The sequence below is a fragment of the Astyanax mexicanus genome, chromosome 14 (genome assembly GCF_023375975.1).
Source record: "Astyanax mexicanus isolate ESR-SI-001 chromosome 14, AstMex3_surface, whole genome shotgun sequence".
NCBI classification, from domain to species: domain Eukaryota; kingdom Metazoa; phylum Chordata; class Actinopteri; order Characiformes; family Acestrorhamphidae; genus Astyanax; species Astyanax mexicanus.
In genome coordinates, this window is record NC_064421.1 from 35,259,587 (window position 1) to 35,282,682 (window position 23,096).

The 23,096-nt window shown below is 39.3% G+C and overlaps 1 protein-coding gene across 3 annotated transcripts; it reads right to left on the minus strand.

Annotated features, from left to right (window-relative positions):
* Positions 1–1,061: 1,061 nt before the first annotated feature.
* asmt2 (acetylserotonin O-methyltransferase 2) lies at positions 1,062–18,615 on the minus strand. 3 transcript variants are annotated; one of them, XM_022672730.2, is made up of 9 exons: positions 18,391–18,615; positions 15,541–15,634; positions 12,426–12,600; positions 12,151–12,280; positions 7,549–7,617; positions 4,641–4,759; positions 4,192–4,329; positions 3,634–3,756; positions 1,062–3,181 (listed from the first exon to the last, which is right to left on the minus strand). In XM_022672730.2, the coding sequence occupies exons 2-9, from the start codon at positions 15,619–15,621 to the stop codon at positions 2,970–2,972; spliced, it is 1,047 nt and encodes a 348-aa protein (XP_022528451.2). In that variant the 5' UTR covers positions 15,622–15,634; positions 18,391–18,615; the 3' UTR covers positions 1,062–2,969. The 3 variants fall into 3 exon arrangements, with proteins under 3 accessions (XP_022528451.2, XP_022528449.2, XP_022528452.2); XM_022672728.2 differs by having other exon boundaries at positions 15,541–15,637; XM_022672731.2 differs by lacking the exon at positions 15,541–15,634 and having other exon boundaries at positions 18,391–18,602.
* Between the last annotated feature and the right edge of the window lie 4,481 nt (positions 18,616–23,096).

Genomic DNA, 23,096 nt, shown 5'->3' on the forward strand with positions numbered 1-23,096 from the left:
GTGGTTAGCACGTTTGTCTTCCAGTTCTGGATTCAAGTCCCTCTCTGGGTGGAGTTTTCATATTGATCTCTTGTTTCCTCTTATAATACAAAAACATGGAGATTATGTAAACTGGGTACTCTGGGTATAGTGCCCTGTGTATGTTTGGCTGCAGACATCCTAAGTTACAAAAATACATTTCTCAACTCACCTCAACATGCCTTTTGCAATCATTTAGTCCGCCGTGGGCAATGCTAAAATCATTATTACAAACTGTACAGCGGGCAAAAATTTCATTGTTTTTTACCAGACATGGATATACTTTAGAGTAGTCAGAGGTAAAATGTGTTAAAATTTTAAATACAAAAAAATTCTAACATGCTAGTCTTTCCGTCGGACGCTCCGACGGTGTCGCTCACGTCAAATTACTGCTGTTTGACTGTGTCACACTACACGGACCATTGTCGCTTGAGACACTGAAATTCGGATCCGACGTACGTAATTTGACGGCACCGACAAAATCAGGTCAAAATCGGGCTAAAATCATGTAGTCTGATCCGGGCATTACGTAATGAAGGCATCCCTTTTAGGATGGGAAAGAACACTGCCCACAAACACTAAAAACCGATTGGCTTTGAAATGAACATGCCGATCAGAACCTTCGCTGTTTTGCATGCGCTTCATGAATATGCACATGAGGGAGGCGCCTCCCACTCTTTCACACACACTGTGTTCGCGTTTGTGTTCACTTGGGGCCACTTGTTGTAGAATCCAGGAGATTTTATGTGACTTGCAGGCATCAGGGAGTTGTTATTGATATGCGGTGGACTACCACAACTTCTAGGAGACCTGGGACGTCTGAGGCTGTATTCCAGCTTTTACATTTTATTTTATTTTAGTCTTACTTTTCTTTGTTCTGTTTGTTTGTTTATTTGTGTTTTTGATTTGATGTGTTTGTGATGTTGGTTGTATATGCTTAATCCACACATTTATCACCTTAAGGACATCTCTTCTTTAGTTTTCATATTTTACTAAAACTGACAGTAATTGATATAATATTAAATAATATTAAATCCACTGTGAACATTTAATTTGACATTTTATTAACAAATATTCATGAAAGAAGGGATACATAAAACAGTGTAACAATTGCAATTCAAGTAACTCCATATGAGAAATGATCAGTAAGAAGGGGATAATTATATTGCGACACTTGGTAAATATTGGAGGTAAATGGAGTGTTTGAGACAAGTACTAGGAGGAGGTCGAATTGAAGACATGGTCAAATCAGACAGAGGAGCTCTTGTAAAATAGGAAATCACTCCATAAAGTCCAGGGCCAGAGTGGGCTATAGAAAGGGTGTATATTTTTTAGCATGCATAAACATGATTTTTTTTACCATGCATTGGAAACATGCTAGAATACAAAAAATCAAGTAAAACAGAACACTGATACAATTCAACCCTAAATTATTTTTGTGCCTCTTTCTTAAAAAAAGACTCAAAAAAATCTCAGCCTTAAAGTCTGATCTCTGTCCATTCCTACAGAAAAAAAATGTTCATGTATTTGCTTATATTGAGATACATTTCAAATATTGTGTGATTTTAAAACATATAAAAAAATGCAGTACATTAAGAAAAAAATAAAGTTTGGTTATTTTCATACATTTCCAAAGAGTGAGTTAAACAGTAAAGGAACAACATAATTAAGAATTTAGATATTACTGAATGACTTCTTCTTATAACCTTATGATTTACTTTACAATTAGCTGTTGTTTACTTTCACTAGCCTAATAATGGGGTGTTACCTATTGTAGAAGCATCTATCTAACAGTGGTGAATTATTTTAACAGCTCTATTTAGTGACTGCAGACATATGAAGCTCTTAACAGACAATTAAATCACATATAATTTTTAATATGTGAGAGTTAGGAGTGTGTCTTTAAACATTATTGGAGCCTGTTAGCTTTTTATCTTAGCTAGATTACATAATTCCATTACTTGTTAGCTACATTTAGCACCTTAATTTCAGTTAACATTAACTAAAGAAGCAAACAAGATATATATGCCAAAATGGTGGACATTCCTACAAATTAATAAATTCAACCATTTGTGGTGCAAATGCATACTCTAAGTGTGGCTATGGCTAAGCTTTTAATTTTGTTCCCACGCGTCTGTACGTCTCATAGCACGTGTCATTTAAAGTCATTTCTCAAACTTCTCAGTATAACCAACACATACCATTTGACCAAATGTTTGTGAACACCCCTTCTAATGAATGCATGCAGCTAGTTGAATTTGCACCCTTCACTACAATACAATAGATGTGCAAAGGCACAATAGTTTATGCAGAGATGGGATAAGTTGGGGTGGTGATGAACATCCTGTCCTCACCAAGTCTCTTGTCTAATGCTAAAAGGAAGAAACAGGGAAAAACCACATGCCTCAAAACTTTGGTCCATAAAGGGTATTTTTAGGTTAAGTTGGGGGGGGGGGGGACTCTGATAAGCCATTACCCCAATAAAAAACAATACTTGGCTCTAGTGTGGCTACCTGTGGCTCAATATGTGCGTGATTTGTGTGTTCAGTGTGGAAAAACACTTAAATGTGCAATTCTTTAGCCCTCCAATATTGGAATCTTATTTTTTTTCTGATTTGACACCATTACTTAACCTCAGTGGTCTAAAACTCCTTGCTACTGATATCTCCAGTTCAATCCTATAAGTAACTAATGATGTGTTTAAGAATTGTGCAGGGGGCCAAAAGCCAAATTGATATAGCGATCCTGGTCCCAGTGTGTACAAAAAAGCAACATGATGCATTAATCTGAACAGGTCCCTTTATAATCTATTATAATAATTCTACCAAATTATATCCAAGTGCATCTGAAGTGTGTAAGGTAGGTTCTGGACGTTTATAGATTTTTTTTTTTTACAAGAAGTGTACTAAAGATCCAACCATGACACAGCATCAGTGGATGTATGGTGAAGGTCATTTGAGAGCCAGAATGGCGTCGTAGGACTTGCCCGTCCTGCACACCTGCACATCAGTGAATCCGGCTGCAGTGAGCATGTGTGTATATTGTGAAGGTGGGTGCTCCATGCCCTCTGTCTGGACCAGCATGTTTAAAGAGAAGATCTGAGCCATGATTGGACCTCTGTGGTTCTCAAACAGCAAAGCTTCTACAAGCAGAACACCACCCCCTACAGAGACAGAGAGAAAGAAGAAGGAAGATACAATTGTGCTTTAATGGGCCACTTCAGCTAAAAGAGGGAGAAAGAAAATGTAAAAATGTTTGACAAGACCTTGACTATACATGATAATAGTTCCCTGCAGCAGAGTCTAACAGGGAAAGGAAGCTGACAGAGAGGAAAGGAAGGAAGCGAGCCCTAGTTCACTCCTATTTCCAATTTCCATTTGTGCTCTATAAATGACTACTGTGCGAGTTATTTTTTGGGGGGGTTATTTGTAAATGTAATACTTCTGCTCTCCCAAATGGTGCTTTCAGCCCTGTGGTCCTCCTCGAACCACCCAACCTTGCTGCAATAGTATTTAGGCACCACAGCAACTCAGCAGGTAATGTAATGTGGATGTAACTCTTAACAGCTCAACAGCTTCATAGCTAGCTCCTGTCAACCTGCTTTGGTGTGCTCACCTGGATGGCAAGCTGCATTAATTTTCTTCAGCAGAGTCAAACACTTCTCCTCCTTCCAGTCATGAATGATCCTCGCCAGAACGTACAGGTCAGCTGCAGGAAGGTCTTCTTTAAAAAAGTCTCCTAAACACACCAGCGATTAATCAGTTATTTAATTAAAAATACATCCAGCTACTTCTCTTCACAAATCGACACGTTACTTCCTGACTGAATCTGTGTCTTTCATCATCTTAAAAATGATCTAAGGGCTGCAATGATGTTCTAGGACAAAAAAAACGGCTATGCATGATTCCATAACTGCAATAAATGATTCACTGACTGCTACTAACAACTCGATAACGCCTATAAAAGATTCACTAACTGCTATAAATAATTCACTGACTGCTATAAAGAATTTAGTAACTGCTACAAATGGTCATGTAACCCCTATGAATGATTCAGTTATAACTATTCATGGGATAGTAGTTACTATAAACGATTCATTTACAGCTATAACAAATTCTCTTAATGATTCTGTAATGATTTAGGTCTGTAATCTCTGATAAGAACCCCACTGACCTTCCTGAAACCGGATGGTGTCATCACTTTGAATGAAATGTTTCTGGGCTGTTTGGACCACTTTGGGCAGGTCCAGAACTATAACCGTGGAAGCAGGGTAGGCTTTTGCTAACTCACGTGCCAGAGCTCCAGAACAGCCTGAGGAGAGACAATATATTAATAAATATTATTATCAAATTTAAAATAATCGATTAATCTTAATCCACAAACTATTATCTGTGTATTAACTAAACATGTTCAAATTCTGTTGCTCCCTTTGACAGTGACCCACTTTCAGAACTTTATCTCTGCCTAAAACCTTCATGGACATTTCTTCTTTAGTGCTTTCCTTAAAAAACAGACACTACTCCCCACTATGTGTATTACAGTGTGTCAGAATGGGTGTGTGGATCATTACCGAGCATTAACAGCTGCGCTAAAGTGCAAATGAATGGCTTGGGTTAACACACCTCCAACATCCACTATGGACTTGAAGCAGGACAGGTCAAAGGCTGTTACTATATCATGACCATCAATGATCCACGTTGAGTTCATCAAACCCATAAACTTTAGCATTTCTTCCTCCGACCTGAAATGAACAAAATATTTTTAAGCTACACACTCAATAAATTACACACACACACACACACACACACACACTTTAGCCATCTAAACATTCTTATTGTATATACATGTGACTTTTTAATGTTCTATGGATAGTGTAAGAATTAAAGAATACTACTACTGCTTATTGTAATAGCTAGAGTCTGAAAAGTCCAGTTACCTGAATATACTTCAGCATAAAATAAAAGAAAGCTGTAGAACCAAACTAAAGTTATGAAAACTACTGTACAGAGTTTTGAATTAGTTTATAGCATTAAACAGCACTTTTTAAATCAGGCAACAGTATTGCTTTTCTTAGTATTGTGTCAAAATATTACAATACATGTTGTGTACCATGAACACACACACACACACAAAATAAAATATAGGAAGGCACAATGACCTCTAATTTTCTAGCTCTCTGCATACACCCACAAGCAAAGGAACACACTCACACTCCTAAAATAAACACACACATACAGCTCAAATATTACAACCTCCCTCTTTCTCTTAATCTTCAACAGTCACACACACACACACACACACAATGGCAGCCTGTCACAAAGAGTCAAATCCAAGCTCTAAATTTCTTCAGCAGAAACTCTCTGACCCAGAAAGTGTCACATATCATCACGTCACTTTAGCCAGAAGACAAAACAATCAAACAACACACTCCGCCTGATTGATCCTACTCCCACCATGCTCACATCCAGGGAGTCTGCAGTGTAGACCCCCCTCCCCCACCTGCAGTCTATACCCACCACCGATTCTTTAAAAGTCCCCTAAATAAAACAACACAGCATAATTTAAAGCAACATTATGTGAGAATTGCTACAAGGTGGGCAGTGTACTTTATTTTTACTCTACTACAATAAATACAAATAAGGCCTTTACTCAATAACAGCTGTACACTTGCATTTGTTGACAAGCAAAGAGGTACAGAATCAATACACTCATATGAAAAAATTTGGGCACCCCTATTAATCTTAATCATTTTTAGTTCTAAATATTTGGGTGTTTGCAACAGCCATTTCAGTTTGATATATCTAATAACTGATGGACACAGTAATATTTCAGGATTGAAATGAGGTTTATTAACAGAAAATGTGCAATATGCATTAAACCAAAATTTGACCGTTGCAAAAGTATGGGCACCCTTATCATTTTATTGATTTGAATACTCCTAACTACTTTTTACTGACTTACTGAAGCACAAAATTGGTTTGGTAACCTCATTGAGCTTTGAACTTCATAGCCAGGTGTATCCAATCATGAGAAAAGGTATTTAAGGTGGCCAATTGCAAGCTGTTCTCCTATTTGAATCTCCTCTGAAGAGTGGCATCATGGGCTGATCAAAACAACTCTCAAATGATCTAAAAACAAAGATTGTTCAACATAGTTGTTCAGGTGAAGGATACAAAAAGTTGTCTCAGAGATTTAACCTGTCAGTTTCCACTGTGAGGAACATAGTAAGGAAATGGAAGACCACAGGGACAGTTCTTGTTCAGCCCAGAAGTGACAGGCCAAGAAAAATATCACAAAGGCAGAGAAGAAGAATGGTGAGAACAGTCAAGGACAATCCACAGACCACCTCCAAAGAGCTGCAGCATCATCTTGCTGCAGATGGTGTCACTGTGCATCGGTCAACAATACAGCGCACTTTGCACAAGGAGAAGCTGTATGAAGAGTGATGCGAAAGAAGCCATTTCTGCAAGCACGCCACAAACAGCAAAAGCACACCTCAGGCGACTCTGTTTGTGGCGTGCTTGCAGAAATGGCTTCTTTCACATCCCTCTCCACTTTCTGCTAGTACAATAAACCTCATTTCAATCCTGAAATATTACTGTGTCCATCAGTTATTAGATATATCAAACTGAAATGGCTGTTGCAAACACCCAAATATTTAGAACTAAAATGATTAAGATTAATAGGGGTGCCCAAACTTTTTCATATGACTGTAGCTAAAAGTGAGAGAAGCATGTGAACTTTGGTGGTGGAGAAATGTTTCAGACTTTTCCACTAATATGACTAATATGGTTTATGTAGTGCTGAACTGTTCTGGCTTGTGTAAGCTCCACTGTGCAGTAGTTTTCTATGCATGCGCCAGTCAGTCTAAAAATATTGAAAAATTAGAAGAACCAATTTAGCACTTTGAATTCTTTAAAGCTGTGTTTATTTGATGTTCTGACCCATTAAAAAACTGTGCACACATATGAGCTTTATTTGTATGATATCTGATACATTTCACAATCCAAAACTGTTTAATCTCTTAAAAATTTGCTTAAATATTTTTAACGTTAGAAATCAGTTTCTTTCTATGTAGTATGCAGATTTGTCTGTTGTATTTATTTAGTGTTTTATTATAATGTTATTGGTACAATTTTATATTGTTTAATAATAATATAATACAATAAAAAAAAACAGCAATTTGGGCAATTAGTACTGTCTGTCAAAAGGTTTGCAACATATACTAACATGCTAATTAATAAAAATTAAAGAAACAGGAAATATTAAAGCAAAAAAATTGGGCACACCAATTATATGATAAGCCAATTATGTTATTGTCCTGACAGACATGTATCTATCAACCTGCACTTTAGCATGTTTATACATATAGATGTGATCCAGCAGAGGCTAAGCACTCTGCTATAGTGTGTGGTACTGTAGAAAGCACACTCAGTCGAGCAGTGTGTGAAAAGAACAAAACAACATGTAACTTCCTAAACAATTCAGCTGTGGAATGTTACAGGTCAGAGGAGTGAGGTGAAAACTCACCTGTAGATTGCAGAGAAGATGTCTTCTGAGGAGAGACCAAAGGTTTTCTCATTTTGGTTCTTTCCTTCCCTGTAAAATAAAGGATATTTCAGTGTTAAATTTCAGTTAAAACAGCTTTTCAGCAAACCTTTAGATTCAATGCCAACGGGCATCTAAAGCACCAAGGGTTCTAAGCACATGTCTCAGGCCAAGCAATTCAGGAATGATTTCTGTGCTTTTTTTTGTCATGCAGCACCATAATAATGTCACAACTATTTATACTCTGACCTACGCTAGGTTTACATTTACCCACATACTGGGTGATTTGATCACAGACGGCCAAAACACAGAACTGTTTACATCTGGTAATTCCATTTCACACTGTTTACACTTAGTCCCAATCCCATTCACCCTGTTTACACCTAGTCCCAATTCCATTTCACCCTGTTTACACCTAGCCCCAATACCATTTACCCTGTTTACACAAGAGAAAACAAGACATTTCACTTTGTTTACACCTAGTCACAATCCAGTTTCACCCTTTTTACACCTAGGCCCAGTCCAGTTTCACCCTGTTTATACCTAGGACCAATCCAATTTCGCCCTATTAACACAAAGGCCCAATCCAATTTCACCCTGTTTACACCTAGGACCAATCCCATTTTGCCCTGTTTACACCTAGGCCCAATCCAATTTCACCCTGTTTACACATAGGACCAATCCCATTTCGCCCTGTTTACACAAAGGCCCAATCCAATTTTACCCTGTTTACACCTAGCACCAAATCTCATTTGACCCTGTTTACACCTAGTGCCAATCTAATTTCACCCTGTTTACACCTAGTCCCAATCCCATTTCACCCTGTTTACACTTAGTCCCAATCGCACTTCACCCTTTTTACACCTAGTACCAAATCCCCTTTTACCCTGTTTACACCTAGCACCAAATCTCATTTGACCCTGTTTACACCTAGTGGCAATCTAATTTCACTCTGTTTACACCTAGTACCAAATCCCATTTCTCCCTGTTTACACCTTGTCCCAAATCCCATTTCACCCTGTTTACACAAAGGCCCAATTCCATTTCACCCTGTTTACACTTAGTCCCAAATCCCATTTCGCCCTGTTTATACAAAGGCCCAATCCAATCTCACTCTGTTTACACCTAGGACCAATCCCATTTCGCCCTGTTTACACAAAGGCCCAATCCAATTTTACCCTGTTTACACCTAGTACCAAATCTCATTTCACCCTGTTTACACCTTATCCCAAATCTCATTCCACATTGTTTACACAAAGGACCAATCCCATTTCACCCTGTTTTAACAAAGGCCCAATTCCATTTCACCCTGTTTACACCTAGGCCCAATCCAATTTCACCCTGTTTACACCTAGTCCCAATTCCATTTCACCCTGTTTACACAAAGGCCCAATCCAATTTCACCCTGTTTACACCTTGGACCAATCCCATTTCACCTTGTTTACACCTAAACTCAATCTCATTTCACCCTGTTTACACTTAGTCCCAATCGCATTTCACCCTGTTTAAACAAAAAAAAACCCAATCCCATTTCACCCTGTTTACACCTAGTACCAAATCTCATTTCGCAATGTTTACACCTCATCCCAAATCACATTTCACATTGTTTACACAAAGGCCCAATCCCCTTTCACCCTGTTTAAACAAAAAAAAAAACAATCCCATTTCACCCCGTTTAAACCTAGGCCCAATCCAATTTCACCCTGTTTACACAAAGGCACAATAAAATTTTACCCTGTTTACACCTAGTACCAAATCCCATTTCACCCTGTTTACACTTAGTCCCAGTCCAGTTTCACCCTGTTTAAACTTAGCCCCAAATCCTATTTCACCCAGTTTACACAAAGACCCAATCCAATTTCATCCTGTTTACACAAAGACGTAGTCCCATTTTACCATGTTTACACAAAGACCCAATCCCATTTTACCCTGTTTACACTTAGTCCTAATCCCATTTCACCCTGTTTATACAAAGGCACCAATACAATCTCACTCTGTTTACACCTAGTACCAAATCCCATTTCACCCTGTTTACACCTTGTCCCAAATCCCATTTCACCTTGTTTACACAAAAAGCACAGTCCTATTTCACCCTGTTTACACCTAATCCCAATCTCATTTCACCCTGTTTACACAAAGGCCCAATCCCATTTCACCCTGTTTACACCTAGTACCAAATCCTATTTCACCCTGTTTACACCTTGTCCCACAATCCCATTTTACCATGTTTTCACAAAGGCCCAATCCCATTCCACCCCTTTTTACACCTAGTCCCAATCCCATTGCACCTGTTTACACCTAGTCACAATCCAGTTTCACCCTATTTACACTTAGTCCCAATCCCATTTCACCCTTTTTTTACACCTAGGCCCAGCCCAATTTCACCCTGTTTACACCTAGGACCAATCCCATTTCGCCCTGTTTACACAAAGGCCCAATCCAATTTTACCCTGTTTACACCTAGTACCAAATCTCATTTCACCCTGTTTACACCTTATCCCAAATATCATTCCACATTGTTTACACAAAGGACCAATCCCATTTCACCCTGTTTTAACAAAGGCCCAATTCCATTTCACCCTGTTTACACCTAGTCCCAATTCCATTTCACCCTGTTTACACAAAGGCCCAGTCCAATTTCACCCTGTTTACACCTTGGACCAATCCCATTTCACCCTGTTTACACAAAGGCACAATTCTATTTCACCTTGTTTACACCTAAACCCAATCTCATTTCACCCTGTTTACACTTAGTCCCAATCCAATTTCACCCTGTTTATACCTAGATCCAATCGCATTTCACCCTGTTTAAACAAACAAAAAAAAACAATCCCATTTCACCCTGTTAAACACCTAGGCCCAATCCAATTTCTCCCTGTTTACACCTAGGACCGATCCCATTTCGCCCTGTTTACACCTAGGCCCAATCCAATTTCACCCAAATCTCATTTCGCAATGTTTACACCTCATCCCAAATCTCATTTCACATTGTTTACACAAAGGCCCAATCCCCTTTCACCCTGTTTAAACAAAAAAAAAAACAATCCCATTTCACCCCGTTTAAACCTAGGCCCAATCCAATTTCACCCTGTTTACACCTAGGACCAATCCCATTTTGCCCTGTTTACACAAAGGCACAATCCAATTTTACCCTGTTTACACCTAGTACCAAATCCCATTTCACCCTGTTTACACCTAGTCCCAGTCCAGTTTCACCCTGTTTAAACTTAGTCCCAAATCCCATTTCTCCCTGTTTACACCTTGTCCCAAATCCCATTTCACCCTGTTTACACAAAGGCCCAATTCCATTTCACCCTGTTTACACTTAGTCCCAAATCCCATTTCGCCCTGTTTATACAAAGGCCCAATCCAATCTCACTCTGTTTACACCTAGGACCAATCCCATTTCGCCCTGTTTACACAAAGGCCCAATCCAATTTTACCCTGTTTACACCTAGTACCAAATCTCATTTCACCCTGTTTACACCTTATCCCAAATATCATTCCACATTGTTTACACAAAGGACCAATCCCATTTCACCCTGTTTTAACAAAGGCCCAATTCCATTTCACCCTGTTTACACCTAGTCCCAATTCCATTTCACCCTGTTTACACAAAGGCACAATTCTATTTCACCTTGTTTACACCTAAACCCAATCTCATTTCACCCTGTTTACACTTAGTCCCAATCCAATTTCACCCTGTTTATACCTAGATCCAATCGCATTTCACCCTGTTTAAACAAAAAAAAAAAACAATCCCATTTCACCCTGTTAAACACCTAGGCCCAATCCAATTTCTCCCTGTTTACACCTAGGACCGATCCCATTTCGCCCTGTTTACACCTAGGCCCAATCCAATTTCACCCAAATCTCATTTCGCAATGTTTACACCTCATCCCAAATCTCATTTCACATTGTTTACACAAAGGCCCAATCCCCTTTCACCCTGTTTAAACAAAAAAAAAAACCAATCCCATTTCACCCCGTTTAAACCTAGGCCCAATCCAATTTCACCCTGTTTACACCTAGGACCAATCCCATTTTGCCCTGTTTACACAAAGGCACAATCCAATTTTACCCTGTTTACACCTAGTACCAAATCCCATTTCACCCTGTTTACACCTAGTCCCAGTCCAGTTTCACCCTGTTTAAACTTAGTCCCAAATCCCATTTCACCCAGTTTACACAAAGGCCCAATCCAATTTCATTCTGTTTACACAAAGGCTCAGTCCCATTTTACCCTGTTTACACAAAGACCCTATTCCCAATCCAATTTCACCCTGTTTACACCTTCACAATCCCATTTCACCCTGTTTACACCTTCACAATCCCATTTCACCCCGTTTACAAAAAGGCCCAATCCCATTTCACCCTGTTTACACAAAGGCTCAATCTTATTTCACCCTGTTTACACAAAGGCTCAATCTTATTTCACCCTGTTTACACCTTGGCCCAATCCTGTTTCACACTGTTTACACAAAGGCCCAATCCTGTTTCACACTGTTTACACAAAGGTCCAATCCCATTTCACCCTGTTTACACCAAGTGCCAACACCACCCAAAAATACCAGTATTTCTCACCTGACAGCATCTACCATGTTGTTCCAGAGAGGGTAGATGGTCTGAGACTGGTAGATGATCATGTCGTGAAGAGATTTAGGGCTGGACTTGGCCAGATACAGATTAGCAACGTCAGTACTGCTGTAATGTGCTAGAAGAAAGAGGAGACACAATCCCACAGTAAACACACCTGTGCCCTGCACAAGCTGCACCCAAAACAATTTTTAACATGACTAAGGTCTACCCATAATAAAATCACCTGTACTGTGCCTAAGCTACACCCACAATAAACTTACCTGTGCCTTCTGTAAGCTCCACCTCCAAGATCTCGATGCCCACCAGCACATCGAGGAGGCGCTTCATGCCGTCCTTGCTGGTGCGGAGCTCATGCGACACCTCCTCTGCACTCAAGGGCTTCTGTGAGTGGAGGAGCAGATCGAACACCCCCAACTCACACGCTGAAAAAATCACCTGAGGGGAAGAAATCAGAGTTTAAGCTTCCCGTCTGAAGACACTGGAAGGAGGCCCTTAGCAACCAGTGTTTCCTTAACTAGTTGCATCTGAACGTGATAACCTGCTCTCCAGTATCAACAGTGTAAGGAGTACATGGTCAAAATAAAATCTGTGAGTGACGACTGTTGCAGAATGAATTTGTTTATTTAAGGATGTAGAGTTCTGAGCTTGAAGTTGCTGGCAGTATTACTGTAATATTTGCAGTATTATTTTTGTGTTCAAAGAAGGGGCTACAAGGGAAACATGTATGTCCATCATGAATAGGATGATGTAGCTGGGGGACTTCAAGTAGGGTTACGTTGTAAGACTGTGGCAGTATCTCCTCCCTCTCTCTATCATTTCCTATTGGATTCCATTTTTCTGCTTACTTGCTCTTACTTACTTTTCCTTTTTAACTTGCTCTCTGACCTCCCCCATTCCTCTCTCATCCCTCTCCTTTTTTTCTATTTTTCTCTCTCCTCATGTGTGTGTGTGTGTGTGTGTGAGGGTAGAATGGAGTTAAATATCTCTAAAATAATAAAGCTGCGTTAATGAACATTAATACATATATTATATTAAATACATAAATAAAATCTGTCATCCACCATTCACCTAGCCCCATTTCCACACCCCAGGTTGCCAAGTATAAAAACGGCATGCTAACTGTGTGCTGCAGCCATGGAAACGAGCAAGCTGTCTTTTTTCTGCTAAACAGGTAAATCACTGAGCTTATACGCTATACCTCTTGAACTTTTTCACATTTTGTCACCATATAACCACAAAATCATATGTATTTTAGTGAGATTTTAAGTGACTAACCAACACAAAGTAAGCTCATAATTGTAAAGTGGAACAAAAATGATACACATGAATTTTAATCAACTAAAAAAGTCTTTGATCAGACATATTGTTTTCATTAAAACTCGGAAATGTCCAATATTTTGCCTATTGACAACGCATGTTGAGAGAATTCAGATGGCCTATAGACCTTATCTCGTTCATTCTGAAAATATGCTGCATGAAATGATATGATGTACGGTTTTCATACCATTTTCATAAGAATAGGCACATAGGAATGAATGGGTTTAAATGTTCAATCTCACACACCAGGGGCTCTGCGCACAGAACCCTTTCTGTTCTCTGCTCTCCAGTACTGTGTGTGTATGGAGGAGCTGCTGTATGGAGCAGATACTGATCAAAACACTTAATCTGATTTATGCAAATATATTACTTGGCAACCACTTAGCAACACCTTAGCAATGACCTAGGGACCATTTAGCAGCACCATAGCAACCACAACAGATAACAAAGCAACATCTTAGCAACCACCCATCACCACCTTAGCAACACAACTGCAGTTTTTCATAAGCTATGTAGGGGACACAGCAAACATGTGGAAGAAGGTGCTGTGGTCAGATGAGTTTGATGTGAAACTTGGCCTTAATGCAAAGTGCTTTGTGTGGCAGAACAGTAACACTGCTCATTACCCCAAACACACCATCCCCACTGTGAAACATGGTGGTGGCAGCATCATGCTGTGGCTGCTTTTCTTTTTTGGATGTTTTTCTTCAGCAGGGACATGGAAGCTGGTCAGTGTTGATGAGAAGATGGATGGAGCTAAATACAGGGAAGAAAACCTGTTGGAGAATCTGCAAAAGATTTGAGACTGTTTGTTTGCAGAATTCTGCCTCCCTACAAGATTAGACACTCTTCGACAGCGCACAATTTACACAGCAGAATGAGAGTAACAGACTCCCCTCGTGCATCACAGATTAAATTTTGGCACAGAGATGGTTCTTTTTCCTTCTTCTATTATTTAATAGGAAATGATATCCTGCTTCAGCTTCTTGTTGTAAGTCTAGAAGTCCAAGTTGCAAAAAAATCAAACTGTGGTTCAGTTGATTTGGACCTTGAAGATAATCTTACTTGGCTGGACCGTATTTTGTTGTTTGATTAGGTTTGTGGATTGTGTTGTGAAAAACTGTTTAAGGAGTTCTGGGATGTGAGCAATAGTGTTCTTTATAGACTTTTTTCCAGAGAGGCCTGTGTAGCCTCACAGTATGAAGTCTCTATGCTGAGCTCAGTCGTGACTGGCACAAACCCAAATGACTGAGGAAGGGAGGCGACAGGACAGAGACGCTGCTGGACGAAGAAGCATCGCTCTACCACCACCAACACCACCCTCTCTGTGTATGAGTGTGTGCTGAGTGTATTGAGTGTTCCATTTTAGTATTATTCAGGTGAGTCACCAACTGTCCAGCATGTAGCTTGATTTAGGGTGTGTCAGGGTGTTTTTTCAATCGCAATGATGGGAAAAAGGCGCCTTATCCGGCTCAAAATATGAAATAGGCATTTACTACTTATCTTAATTAATCATGGGTGTGTTTTGAGCATAACATGCAATAAATAACCAATCAGCTTTTTACTTGCAATTCCCTTTAAAAGCCAGGAGCACTCGGATTGCCATTTTAACGGTGCAGCATATCTGCAATTCTCAGCAGAGGAAACTGCTGAGAAGGTATGCGAACAGGTAATTTATAGGAACTGGCATGTGAAATGGGTTTGTGCACTGCTGCATGTCCATGTGAGTGAAACAAGCAGTATATGGATATGCGCCTATGTTGACAATTCACTGCCAAGATAGCAATGAACATCTGATGGTTGACTGCTGTCTAAGTTGAATTCAGTTAGTGGCGCACCTGTGTTTTCTGTTGCCAAGATAGCAATACGGCAGACACACCTAATTTTGAGACCACCACGCCCATTGGTGTAGATCTATTCATAAGCTCTGGCGCTATTTAAATGATTCAGGTGCAAGGTGTGAAAATAGATTGTTGATGGGGTGTAAGATACCAATGAGCATCCCAACATGCCTTACGCAGGGTGTAAGATAGGGCAAATAATGTTCAAACATCTGACCTTAGACACTCTGAAGCCATTGAAATATTCCAGCAATTTGAAAGGGTAGTCAAGCTCACTCTGAGAGAGATGCTCTGCCATGGTGGGAAAAGCCCTGCTGAAATAAACAGAGAAAAGCAACTGAGTGATTCATAAGTGAATACAATAAACTTTTAAACAGTCTGAGTGTGGTTGGGGTTTGAAATTGTGCTTCATTGTAATAGAAATATTTGTCAAACCCAGTCCTGGTGCCCCTGCACTGCATATTTAGTGCTTCACCTGCTCCCAACACATCTGATTCAATAAATCAATCAAGTAACCTTTATTTACAATATATTTATTTACAATATATTTATTTATTATAAATTAAAACCTTTATTTACATTGAGGGTGACCCTCATTTACAATGCAGCCGAGCCATGGGCGTGGCAGTGGGGGGAAAAGTGGACCTGACTACCCAGGGCCCGAGTAGGGAGAGGGGCCTATGAAAATCCTGATTTTGTGTACTGGGATGGATGGGGCCCACTGACATTAAAAGTGTACAGGGCAGATTTGCTGCTATGCCCCTGAGCCGAGCCATTACATAGGGAAGGGATTGTCAAAGGAAAAGAATGAATGAACAAACAAACAAATAAAAAAATACATTTTATCACACACTTTCTGTAAATCTTATAAACTTCATTTCAATTCTTAAATATCACTGTGTTCATCTGCTATATGATGTATTAAACTGAAATTGCTGATCTAAACAACCAATGATTTATAAAGGAAAATCATGAACTAATAATCAAGGATGCCCAAATTTTTCATACCACTGTAAATGTAAGCTTGTTAATATAGTGCTTAAAGTACTTTTGTAATCTAGCCATATACCAAGGTACTTATATTCATTACCACTTTCTAAGTTGTGATTTTAAAAGTATAAAGAACTCCGTTTATATAAGTGATAATAAAGTAATCTTCGCAAATCTTCGTTTTTTGACGGACGTGCGCGGACACGCCGGTTTACGACAATGTTTACGTTATTAAACTCATGAGAGCTGAACAATGGAGCTATTAGATAGCTACTGCATCTACCTCATCTGTTATCATTTGATACATATATATTGCTTCACTAAAAGGTAGTAATTCTCATTTGTGAATGTTTGGTATAGTGTCACTTTAAAATAAAGTTGGTAAAATGAAAGCAATGATATTATTTTGTCATATTTTTCGAAGAATAACTGAAAACATACTTAAATGTGGTATATCATGATATCAAAAATTCCATATTACATCTTTGTTATTTTCACTCATTGTCTGCAAATAAATGCTTTAAATGAGAATATTTTTATTTGGAAATGTTGTCAGTAGTTCATATAATGAAACAACAATTTTCATTCTACTCAAAAATAATAGTAAAATTAGAGAAACTGATCATTTTAAAGTGTTCTCTTTTTTAAGTAAATAATAATGAAGTGCAATATTAGATGTTATTATAACAGACATTTCTGATATTTTTAATGACAATATTTTTTACTTTTCTTGTTATAGTTAATCTCAGTCTTTTCTTCAAACAGAAAAAAAAATTGTTACATCTCTGACTGCATCTCTGATTTTCTAAAATATCCTGTTCCAGTTTTGAGTGCATGTCTGCGCTGTGACTCTGGTCCACAGTGCGCATCAGTCCATTACATAAGTCCATTTGGAGAAGCTGGACATCCAACAAACCCTGTTGCATAACCAATATATTATTACTGCAGAGCTGAAAAGTCTGTGTTGTTTTTGGTAATAGCAGAAAATCCTCACACACTACAGAAAATAACATTTCATACTGCATTTACTACTTAATACATTCAAATTCAGGTATAAAACATGTCCAATTTCTTCCATGAATGTACTTATTTGTTTAAAATACATTCTGAAACTATAATATAATATATATACAGCGCTGGAAAAAAAAATAAAATGATGAGTTTCTTTGATTTTAACTAATTGAAAACCTCTAGAATATAATCAAGAGGGAGATTGATGGAAGGATACAATTTTTGCACCAGGAGTGGCATAAAGTTATCTAAAAGCAGTGTGTAAGACTGGTGGGGGAGAACATGCCAAGGTGAATGAAAACTGTGATTAAAAACCAGGGTTATTCCACCACATACTGATTTCTAAACTCTCAAAACTTTATGAATATGAACTTGTTTTATTTGCAATATTTAAGGTCCGAAAGCTCAGCATCTTTTTTGTTATTTCAGCAAGTTCACACTTTCTGCAAATAAATGCTCTAAATGAGAATATGTTTATTTGGAATTTGGGAGAAACGTTGTCCGTACTTTATAGAATAAAACAATAATGTTAATTTTACTCAAACAAATACCTATAAATAGCAAATTGATTCAGAACTTTAGTGGTCTCTTATTTTTTACAGACCTGTATATACACAGGAAATTTGGCAGGGTTAAATCAACACTGTTAGTGTTAAATTTACACTGAGAGTGTAAAGTTTAACACTAATAAGTGTTGATTTAACACTAACAGTGTTGATTTAACACTGCCAAATTGTCTGTGTAGGTTTACTTCCATTCCACCTTAAATACTGCAGCTGTTACGTAGACTGTATCCGAGCGCCAGACCTTTACTCTTGCATTATTTAAGGTGGAACTGAAAATTGTTACACAAATGAGTAATAAAGTAAGTTCTGTTGTTTAATCTTAAGGCATCACAGCAGACACTTCAGTTTCCCTAATGAACCCTAAAACCCGCCCTCCGTCCACATTTACCCCATTTACACACTCTATACACTGCGCTCCCGCCGCTGTGATTTACTGTATTAATAACTGAGTAACTGTGTCTGATTAAGAGCTTACAGGAGTTACAGTCTGCTGCACTTACCGAAACCGCAGCCCGAGCGCTGCTGTCCTCCAGCGCGGTTTACACGAATACTGACACGATTTAATCCGAATTACAGCAGTTCTGAATTACATCAGCCGAAAAGCTGCGTGTAAACAGAAACCAAGAAATCCGGAGCGACCAGAACCTCCGCACAGCTCTCCGCTCGCGCCACAGAGTCTCTACAATAGAGAGGACCCACTTCAGAACACCTCTGTAGGTCTATTACTGCCCAAGTCAGACTGAAATTAACCAGAGTATCACCAGAGGTATATTGCAGATTTGCAAATCCCATCTATGCTTTAAATAATAATAAGATGTTTTAAATATGATTTAAAAAATATATATAATATGATTTAAAAATATATATAATATTTAAGTTAAAAAACACATTTTAGTTGTGTCCCTGGGTTTTACTAATTCCTGTTACCGTAACACATTACCCTGATCATCTGAAACATCTGGAACATTCTACAACAAGTCACATCTACAACAGGAAGTGACATCAGCTGGTTCTTCTGAAGATCATAAGAAGACCAAAATTAAGTTCCCTTATTTGTTTTTCTGTATATTTGATCTTATTGTAACTATTACTGAGGTGATCAACACTCTCAACACTCTCTCCTGTTGCCTAAATTAATTCTTGGATCCTAATTGTTTTGTAAATACCAAGTTTGGAAACATTACTAGAATGTGCTAACTGTTCTCGTGCTATTAGCATAGCCGCCATTTAGCTATTTTTAATATTTTTGCTAATTCTGTGCTCAAAACTTATTCCTGTTACTTTTATTTCTGTTACTCAAAACGTAACAGGAATGAAGGCCAGTAACAGAAATGAGTTCCAGTAACAGAAATGAGTTCCAGTAACAGAAATGAGTTCCAGTAACAGGAATGAGTGCCAGTAACAGGAGTGTTTTTTTTGTCACAAATATCAATAATTTGAACATGCAGTCAATCATTTCTTTAAAATAAAGACTTTCTTAAGAGAAAATCAAAGGAATTTGTGGACTAGGTTTTAAACCTTTTTTTTATTTATAAGGTGATCTTTTAACAGTTTATCTCTATTCACTCTTATTCGTTGAGGTCTCACCCTCACGGGCTCCCTCTAGTGGTTATAACGGGGGGGGGGGGGGTAAGAAGTGTAAAGTGTCGCTGTAATAAAGCAGCTGTGGTGGAGCTCGGCTGATGTGAGAGCTGCTGTTCCCCGCGCTGGAAGTTGAACTCGCAGGTTTGAGGTGTCACCAGCAGGTGGCGCCCGAATACAACAGGATTTACCGCAGGAGGGCCGCTGCTGTCTGTCGGTGTGGTGACTGTTGTGACCGGTCACAGTTGGCACAATTCGAGATCCTGCCTCAAATGTTCAACGTCGGAGGCTGACGCTGCACTAAACGGGTGCTTGTTGCTATGGTTACAGCTTTAATATTAAAGTGTAGCTTAAATAAAATAAAAAAAAACAAACCGCTTTAAAGTAGTGTTCTACAATATATAAGCAGTGTGAACACAACTGAGGAATATATCACACTACTTTATAAATATTTTAATATTATATTTCATGTTTGTTATATATAACCTGTACATTTCCTCCCTACAATAATTGCTTACATCATCTTCTCATGAAAAATGAGCAAACTGAAAACGATGTTAAACTCTCTGTCCTCCATCAGCAGGCCTTATTATACTGGAAAATTATTTATAAACATATCCCACATCCCACTCTGAAATATCAGATTCATTTATTTTATTATTGAATATTCCAAGTATTCTTTAAATGTATTGTTTGTATTACCACTGATCCTTGTTTTTATTCATACTTTAATACTTTATAACCTAAAATAGTTTCTATATAACTACATCAAATTCACACACAGTCTGTGTATGCAGGTGCTGGTCAATAAATTAGAATAATTTATTATAGTGCAATCATGAAATTCTTTGAATGCATTTTTTGTGCAGAAAGCAAATCAGGTGTTCACCGCACCTGTCCTACTCGTTAGACTAATCACAGAACTCGTTACCTGGAAAAAAAAAAGTTTGCTCAGCTGAGCTTTCCAAAAGGCCCATTTAGGCCATTTAACTGTGACACTGTTGTTTTATTGAATTAGAATAATGGAGAAACCGTTTCATTGAATTAGAATAATTTTTATTATAATTACAATCATCACTTTCTCAGTATTTTGTGGCTGCCCCCTTGGCTTGTATGACTGCCTGAAGTTTCTGCGGCATCGATTTGACCAGCTTGTCGCAAGTTTCCGCACTCACAGCTTCCCAGGCAGTGGCGATGTTCTGCTTCAGTTGGTCCAGCGTAGTAAGCTTTCTGTCGCGAATTTTCCGCTTGACGATGGCCCAAAGGTTTTCAATGACATTGAGGTCAGGCGAGTTGGCCGGCCATGCCAAAACTTCAAGCTGTTTTTTAGTGAACCAATCTTTGGTCGACTTTGCCGCATGAGCCGGTGCAAGATCCTGTTGAAATATGAAGTCTTCTTCGCCGAACTGTTCCTCAACAGTCGGAATCAGGAACGTTTCCAGAACATCTTGATATACGGCAGCATTGACAGTCTTCTTGAGGAAGCAGAGTTTCCCTACACCTCGAGCGGACATGCATCCCCAGACCATAACGCTCTGGGGAAACTTGACGGATCTTTTCGCTGCTTGTTGTCGCGAGCAGAAGTTTTTCGGAAGTTTTTCGGACGCCGGAACAGTTGGTGCGCTTGCTGCAGTTTTTCTTGAGAGCTTTGCAGACGGAAGACCGGCTGATGCCGAGCTGCTCAGCAATTTTAGTTTGGGTCAAGCCTTGTTGGCGAAGGGCTTGAATTTGAGCCACTATTCCAGTTGAGAGGTCGCGCTGCTTACCCATGATTGATTTTACAACTTAGAAATTCTACTCAACCCTGACTTTATACTGCACAGTGAACACTCTTCACAGAAAACAAAAATTCGAGCATTTATTCTAATTCAATGAAACGGTTTCTCCATTATTCTAATTCAATAAAACAACAGTGTCACAGTTAAATGGCCTAAATGGGCCTTTTGGAAAGCTCAGCTGAGCAAATTTTTTTCCAGGTAACGAGTTCTGTGATTAGTCTAACGAGTAGGACAGGTGCGGTGAACACCTGATTTGCTTTCTGCACAAAAAATGCATTCAAAGAATTTCATGATTGCACTATTTCAAATTATTCTAATTCGTTGACCAGCACCTGTAAAAAGCTGAATCTTGATAAGTTACTCTTCTTTACAAAATCTAAATCTTTACAGATTTTTTGTTTCAACTGAATGTTTGAAACTGTTATACTACATTGCTCAAAAAATAAAGGAAACACTTAAATAACACAATGTAACTCAACGGAAGTCAACTACACTTCTCTGAAATCAACCTGTCCAGTTAGGAAGCACCACCGATTGTGAATCAATTTCACCTGCTGTTGTGCAAATGGAACAGACAACAGGTAGAAATTAGAGGCAATTAGCAAGACGACCCCTATAAAGCAATGGTTCTGCAGGTGGAGACCACAGACCTTTTCTCTGTTCTCCTCCTTTCTGGCTGATGTTTTGGTCACTTTTGCATTTTGTCAGTTCTCTCATCATAGCGGTAGCATGAGGCGGTGTCTACAACCCACAGAAGTTGCTCAGGAAGTGCAGCTCATCCAGGATGGCACATCAAAGCAAGTTGTGGTAAGAAGGTTTGCTGTGTCTGTCAGCACAGTGTCCAGAGCATGGAGCAGACACCAGGAGACAGGCCAGTACACCAGGAGACATGGAGAGGGCTGTATAGGAGGGCAACAACCCAGCAGCAGGACCGCTACCTCCTCCTTTGTGCAAGGAGGAACAGGAGGAGCAGTACAAGAGCCCTGCAAAATGATCTCCAACAGGCCACTAATATCCATGTTTCTGATTTACCTGAGGGGCTTGTGCCTACAGCCCAACACCGTGCAGGACGATCAGAAATTTCCAAGAACACCAAGATTGGCTGATTTGCCATTGGCACCCTGTGCTCTTCACAGATGAGAGCAGGTTCACACTGAGCACATCTGACAGATGTAACACAGTCTGGAGACACTGTGGAGAAAGTTCTGCTGCTGCAACATCCTCCAGCATCTCTGGTTGGGCAGTTAGTCAGTAATGGTGTGGGGAGGCATTTCTTTAGAGGGCCGTACAGACCTCCATGTGCTCGCAAGAGGAACCCTGACTGCTGTTAGCTACTGGGATGAGATCCTCAGATCCATTGTGAGACCATATGCTGGTGCGGTTGGCCCTGGGTTCCTCCTGATGCAGGACAATGCTAGACCTCATGTGATTTGAAGTGTGTTCCTGCAGTTCCTGCATGATGAAGGCATTGAAGCTATGGACTATCCTGCCCGTTCCCCAGACCTGAATCCAATCCAGCACATCTGGAACATCATGTCTCGTTCCATCCACCAACAACACACTGCACCACAGACTGTCCAGAAGTTTACTGACGCTTTAATCCAGGTCTGGGAGGAGATCCCTCAGGAGAACATCCACCTCCTCATCAGGAGCAGCCCAGGTGTTGTAGGGAGGTCATACAGACACGTGGAGCCACACACACTACTGAGCCTCATTTAAACTTGTCTTGAGGAATTTCCACTGAAGTTGGATCAGCCTGTCACTTGATTTTTCACTTTGATTTTGAGTATGATTCCAAATCCAGACCATCATGGGATAATTTTGATTTACATTTATTATTTTTATGT

Coding starts and splice junctions, on each gene's coding strand:
- asmt2 (XM_022672730.2), bottom strand. CDS start 15,621: ATGGCAGAGCATCTCTCTCAGAGTGAGCTTGACTACCCTTTCAAATTG. Junction 12,601..15,540: donor ATGGCTTCAGAGTGTCTAAG/GTCAGATGTTTG, acceptor TCTTCCCCTCAG/GTGATTTTTTCAGCGTGTGA. Junction 3,757..4,191: donor CACCATCCGGTTTCAGGAAG/GTCAGTGGGGTT, acceptor TGGTGTGTTTAG/GAGACTTTTTTAAAGAAGAC.